Source organism: Aquarana catesbeiana, linkage group LG07 (genome assembly GCF_042186555.1).
Source record: "Aquarana catesbeiana isolate 2022-GZ linkage group LG07, ASM4218655v1, whole genome shotgun sequence".
NCBI classification, from domain to species: domain Eukaryota; kingdom Metazoa; phylum Chordata; class Amphibia; order Anura; family Ranidae; genus Aquarana; species Aquarana catesbeiana.
Window position 1 is genome coordinate 288,270,990 of NC_133330.1, and position 7,341 is coordinate 288,278,330.

Sequence of the window (7,341 nt, forward strand, 5' to 3'; positions counted from 1 at the left end):
TTTTTTTCCAAGTACATTTTTTTTTAGTTTTTTTTTTTTTTTACAATAAAGTACATTGGTGGTGTGCTTTTGCCTTTTGCCATTAATACATCTTTTAGGCACATTAGGGTTGTGCTGGGTATAACACGGTCACTGGGTAAGGTGCTAGATGGATTTGATGGTTTTCTAGTTGTTTGACTCCCTGTTGCAGATATTCCCATGCTGTCTGTGAAAATTGACATGAGGACGAAGTGGGTGAAAAATCTCTCTACTGGAGCCCTGCTTAGCAGTAAAAATTACATGGTTTCTGACCCTTCGACACTGTATCTAAATACCATGTACCCTGATCTCCGCTTGTTCCAAGTTTATTGGGGCTTAAGCTCTGTATTACAAGTTCAAACTGTATAGAAATCTACATACACAATATGGCTAAAAAGTATGTGGAGACTAGGACTGGGCCAAACGACCCCCTGTTCGGTTTGCACCAGAACTTTCCAACGTTGTGTAAGTTCAGAACCAAATAACGAACCCCACTGAAGTCTTTGGGACCCTAACTGGAAAAATCAAAAGTGCCCATTTTGAAGGCTTATATGCAAGTAATTGGGCATACAGTGGTTATGGGGGTCCAGGTACTGCCCTGGGGGATATGTATCAATGAAAAAAAAAAAAGTGTGTAAAAAAAAAAAAAACTTCATTTTTAAATGAGCCGTGATTTATTGATGCTTAAAGTGACAGCAAAAACATGAAAAAATCCTTTGAATATAGTGCCTGGGGAGTCCCCTTAGTTTACCTGTAAAGTGGCACATCTGTACTGTGTATAGAAGCTGCTGCAGCAGCAAGAATTGCATTTATAAAGCCCCCCAAAAAATGACATTTTCCCTGCAAGCTTTCTTTATTTTATAAGCAACGGCTTGCAGAGCCAGTCTATATGATGAGGCCACAATGTAGTGCACTGGGAACAAAATTGAGATATTTTTTGGGGTAAATTCTGGTGCCTGTTCCACAGACTTTGGATAGAAGTAACAGGTGCAGAAAATTTGGTCTTTGGGTGTTGGTGGCGTCATCACACTGTAACCCTAGAGGAACGCTCGATGAAAGCAAGAATTGGCCTTGCTGTCAATGATTTAAACTATATGCACCTGTCAAAAAGGTGCGAAAAAATTGGTCTTTGGGTGTTGGTGGTGCCTTCACACTGTAACCCTATTAAGGTACTCTTGATGAAAGCAAGAATTGGCCTTGCTGTCAAAAATTTAAATGATATGCCACTGTCAACAGGTGTAGAAAAATTGGTGTTTTGTGTGCCCATGAAACCTACACCACAAAAAATCTTCCAGATGAAATCAACATTCACAACGCTAGGCAGCTTAGAAGTCCTGCAGAGATTCCACATCCCAAAAACACTTAAAGGCCCATACACACGATCGGACTTTCCGGGAAATGTTGGAGGTGGGGTTGTTGGCGGCAAATCCGACTGTGTGTATGCTTCATTGGACAATTGTTGTCGGACTTTCCGCCAACAAATGTTGGCTAGCATGTTCTCAAATTTTCCGCCGACAAATGTTTGCTGTCAGATTGTCCGATCGTGTGTACACAAGTCCGTCAGACAAAAGTCCAAAGTACAAACACGCATGCTCAGAAGCAGAAGCGTCCGGTTTTGTAAACTAGCGTTCATAATGGAGAATTAACATTCGTGACGTGGCAAATTATGTAATCTTCAAATGCAGCGCACAATTCTCTTCTTTAATGGAATAATAATGAAGCTGCTTTGCTAGTGATACTGATGGAGTTATTTTTTTGGGCAAGTTACCACAACACCATTATCCCCTAGTTTTTAAGATTAAAGATACAACTATGTTGGTGTCCCTTGTTAATTTTACATTGTATTTTATAAAATGTAACTGCCTCCTCCCAAACTGTCATTTGTAATAAAACACATAGCCAAGTATTATTCTCCACAATTTTTTTGTGCATTAAAAAAAAAATTAGACATGCTATCTGCCAATATAACTTAACCAAAAAGTGCATTCTGTGCATCCAAAAATATTCTGTGCACTAACGCACAGAAATATACTGCGTTAAATGGCACGTAATGCACTGAAATATACTGCATTAAACTTGCAGTAAGGCACTGAACTATACTGCGTTAAACTTGCAGTAACACACGGAACTATACTGTGTTAAACGTGCACTAACACAAAGAAATATATGGCGTTAAATGGCACGTAACGCTTGTTTTGTTGCATATTTTAGGGATGGAGGTGTGCCACTGGTGACACCAGACCTTTCCCTTTTTCTTATATATTTATATAATGTTGGAGGGTTCTGAGTAATTTTCTAGCGAAAAATATTGATTTTTACATGTAGGAGAGGAATGCCAGAATTGGCCTGGTATGGAAGTGGTTAAAGTAATTGTAAAGTCTTGTTTTTTTTTTCTCTAAAAATAACAAATGTTATATTGCAGTGGATTTGCACAGAGCAGTCTGGATCGCCCTCTTCGGCACTCCTGGCCCCTTCTTCCTATTGAATTCTCTTACAGCAAGCAGATTGCTATGGGGGCACCCGAGCCAAGTCACACCTCCCTGTGTCCATTCAAACACAGAGCACCGGTTCGGCCCCCCCTCCTCTCTCCTGATTGGCTGACTTTGATTGCCGGCAGCGGGAGCCAATGACGCCTCTGCTGTGTCTCAGCCAATCAGAAGGAGAGTCCCGGATGGCTGAGCCACTCATGAATATTGCTGGACAGAGATGGGGCTCAGGTTAATATTAGGGGGGTGATGGCGGCTGCAGCACACAGAAGGTTTTTTATCTAAATGCATAGAATGCATTTAGATAAAAATTAAACCTTCTGACTTTACAATCGTTTTAATCACTTGCCGACCAGCCGCCATTATACTGAGGCCGGTCGGCACGATTCCGCGAGCAGTCGTAGCTGTACGACGGCTCCTTTAAGCAAGATAGCAGGCATACGCACCCGATGTACTGTGGGGGTGCCAATGCTCGTGCCCAGCGGTCGCTGGCCACACGCAATAGTGGGCACGAGAGGTAGAACAGGGGCATGCATGTGTAAACACACAAATCCCTGTTCTGTAAGGAGAAGAGAGGCAGATTGTGAGTTCCTAATAGCTAGGAACCACGATCTGTCACCTCCTATAGTCAGTCCCCTCCCCTTACAGTTAGAACACACACTACACAATTAACCCCTTGATCACCCCCTAGTGTTAACCCATTCCTTGCCAGTGACATTTACACAGTAATCAGTGCATTTTTATAGCACGGATCGCTTGTCAATCATCCCAAAAATGTGTCAAAAGCATCCGGTGTGTCCGCCGTAATGTCGCAGTCCCGATAAAATTTTTTTTTTTTTAAAATCGCAGAAAATATGTAGAATCCAAATCGGCCTAAACTGAGGAAAAATTTGCTTTTTTTTAAAAAAAAATTGGGGATATTTATTATAGCAAAAAGTACTTTTTTTTTAAATTGTCGCTTTTTTTTGTTTATAGTGCAAAAAATAAAAACCACAGAGATGATCAAATACCACCAAAAGAAAGCTATATTTGTGGGGAAAAAAAAAGACGTCAATTTTGTTTGGGTACAGCATCGCACGACCGCGCAATTGTCATTTAAAGCGACGCAGTGCCGTATCGCAAAAAATGGCCTGGTCATTGAGCAGCCAAATCTTCCGGGGCTGAAGTGGTTAAGCACTCGGACTCTTCTACTATGAAGCCATGCTGAATAGGATTTGGTATATAATACCTATGCTGCACTTAAAGGTTTTACTTTACAAATGTTTAGGTATGGGGGTTCCCTAGCTGTGCCTGGCTTTAATACTTTATAAAACTGTGCAAGCATTTCAGAAGCTGGTTGTGACCACCATATTTCTTCCAGTGCCACTGTTGGCGCATGGGTTTCCTCCCACACTGCAAAGACATGCTGGTAGGTTAAGTGGTGCCTATCTAAATTGTCCCTACTATGTGTATAAATGTGAGTTAGGAACCTTAGATTTTAAAGCTTGACAGCAGGGACTTGAATGTACAATATATATGTGCAAAGGGCTGTGTAAATTGTCCGCGCTATATAAGTATCTGTAATAAATAAACAGAATGTATCTACATCCAGAACAGCTGCTGATACAACAGAATATTAGAAAGCTGTTGATTCCAAACTGCATACAGTCGTTTCACTCTTGCTGGCCAACCTCAGTGCATTACATGGAAATGGTGTCCATGGGGTAGGGTTTGAGGACCAACAAAGATGTATAACCAGACTGATTAAGTTATACTTTGTCAATTCCCATGCTGCAGCCCACAGGCCAGACGCGGTACTTTGCTTTAACTGGACCTGGGGGCACTATTCATCATGCTTACACCAAAATGAGTCACTACTGCTTCTACTTATATAACCAATAAGGCACTATTCCTCCCACTGTCACCCAATAATAAGGCACTATTCCACCCACTGTCACCCAATAATGAGGCGCTATTCCACCCACTAACACCCAATAATGAGGCCCTATTTCACCCACTGACACCCAACAATGAGGCCCTATTCCACCCACTGACATCCAACAATGAGGCCCTATTCCACCCACTGACACCCAACAATGAGGCCCTATTCCACCCACTGACACCCAACAATGAGGCCCTATTCCACCCACTGACACCCAACAATGAGGCCCTATTCCACCCACTGACATCCAACAATGAGGCACTATTCCACCCACTGACACCCAACAATGAGGCACTATTCCACCCACTGACACCCAACAATGAGGCACTATTCCACCCACTGACACCCAACAATGAGGCACTATTCCACCCACTGACATCCAACAATGAGGCCCTATTCCACCCACTGACATCCAACAATGAGGCACTATTCCACCCACTGACACCCAACAATGAGGCACTATTCCACCCACTGACACCCAACAATGAGGCACTATTCCACCCACTGACACCCAACAATGAGGTACTATTCCACCCACTGACATCCAACAATGAGGCCCTATTCCACCCACTGACATCCAACAATGAGGCCCTATTCCACCCACTGACATCCAACAATGAGGCCCTATTCCACCCACTGACACCCAATAATGAGACACTATTCCACCCACTGACACCCAACGAGGCCCTATTCCACCCACTGACACCCAATAATGAGGCACTATTCATTCCACTAACACCCAATGATGGGGCATTATTCCTCTCATCAACACCAAAGATGAGGCACTATTCCTCCCACAGACACCAATGATGAGGCATTATTCTTTCAACTGATACCCAAGGATGGGCACTATTCCTCCCACAGTCACTAATAATGGGACCCCATTCTTCCCACTGACACCCAACATTGTGGCACTATGCCTTCCACTGACAACAACAATGGGGCACTATTCCAATTAAGCACAGGCACTACACCATTTTTTATTCCCATTACTCATCAACTCTGGGGAATTTTCTTCACCCACCGAGCACAGAGCCTGCGACAATTTCTACTCCACTTGGCCACAGCCTGGCCCCCCTATGGTCAGTGATCGTCTTTTCATTTGTTTAGAAAGTTTGAGGAGCCCTGCCCTACTCTATAGAACCTGGCATTTCCATGTACTGCATTTATGATAGCAACAAGTCTGAAACAGTGGTACTCAGTTTGAAAAAAAAAAATCTGTACCAGCAGTTATGGAGTACAGTTGGCCAAGGGACATAAGGGAATTATGACCATGGCTCTGCCCACTTTTCTAAAATGAGGAAAACCTTTATTTTGGGAAGTTTGATGGAATGGGACATGTGGATTTTATGTTCTAATGCCGCGTACACAAGAGCGGACTTGGCAACGGGCTAAACTCCGTCGGCATTTCCGACGGAAGGATTTAGAACATGTTCTATATCTGAGTCCATCGGAAATGCCGACAGAAAAAGTCCGATGAGGCATACACACAATCGGAATGTCCGACCAAAAGTTCCCATCGGACTTTTTCTGTCGGGAAAGTCCGGCCGTGTGTACGCGGCATAAGAAGGCTCTACTGTGCACTGTATTGGTTCACTGAAGGGCCTTTTTGGTTGCTTAACTTAAAGGGGTTCTGAAGCCTAAACATTTTTTTACCTTAGTGCATTCATTGCATTAAGGTAAAAAATATTTAGGCTTTAGCATCCCCCCCCCGTTTTACTTACCTGACCTCTCATTCAATCCAGCGCTGTGCACCTTGGCAGCTTCCCATGGGGGCAGTGGGAGGAGACTCTGTCCCATTGAAGTAGACAGCAGCGACGGAGGGGAACCCAAGAAGAGGAGGTTTGTGACCTGTAAGTATAGACATGTTTTTTTTTTGTTTTTTTTTAAAGGGTTGTAAAGGCAGGTGTTTTTTTTATCTTAATTCATTCTATGCATTAGGATAAAAAGCCTTCTGTGTGCAGCAGCCCCCCTAATATTTACCTGAGGTCCCTCTCTGTCCAGCAATGTCCACGAGTGTTTCAGCCGTCTGAGATTCTCCTTCCTGATTGGCAGAGACACAGCAATGGCGCCATTGGCTCCCACTGCTGTCAAAGACAGCTAGCCAATCGGGGAGAAAGGGGGCGTGGCCGGGGCTCCGTATCTGAATGGACACAGGGAGCTGTGACTCATACTAAGCTGCTTGCTGTGGGGGCACTCAACAGGGGGAGGGGCCAGGAGCACTGAAGAGGGACCCGAGAAGAGGAGGATCCGGGCTGCTCTGTGCAAATCCAACTGCACAGAGGAGGTAAGTATAACATGAAAGACCGCAACATACAGGGATATACAATGTAATACTGACATATAATCACACACATAGGTTGGACTTGATGGACTTGTGTCTTTTTTCAACCTCATCAACTATGTAACTATGTAATTTACCTTTACAACCACTTTAAACTTATCTCTCATGGCAGATGTATTTCCACCTATATGTCTCCCAATTAGATGTTAGCAAATGAAGACTGACACAATGTTACATAAATATCAAATGTTTATTCCATAAGCTGTATGTACAGGTATATCTCCCTGCTCATCTAGACTGCCCCATGCAGGTACATTGCCCAAAACTTCTGAAATATTTCTGGTTTGAGTCCAGACACTCCAGCAGGTACCTGAAAGAAGAAGAGGAAACATTAAATTGCTACATCTAATATATGTCTCTAGTTGTCTGCACAGATCAGCTTATTTTTATATTAACGGTTCAGCTTCTGACAAATATGGGGGAGGTTGTCAACAGGCAACACCCCTATAAAACACAGGGACTCCATACAAACTCTGCATTTTCAAAGCTCATTTATTAATTCATTATTGACAAAATGTGATTGCCCATGACAACCAGTTTCTCCCTAAGTGTTTTGCTTGTAATAAATAAAC

General features: G+C 43.1%; 1 protein-coding gene across 1 annotated transcript in view; it reads right to left on the bottom strand.

Moving 5' to 3' along the window:
• Window positions 1–6,940: 6,940 nt before the first annotated feature.
• MRPL37 (mitochondrial ribosomal protein L37) overlaps window positions 6,941–7,341 on the bottom strand; it is a 22,665-nt gene continuing 22,264 nt past the window's right edge. The window contains exon 7 of the mRNA XM_073593475.1: window positions 6,941–7,079. Within this exon, the coding sequence (XP_073449576.1) occupies window positions 7,002–7,079 (78 nt within the window). The 3' untranslated portion in view covers window positions 6,941–7,001. The remainder of the gene's footprint in view (window positions 7,080–7,341) is intronic.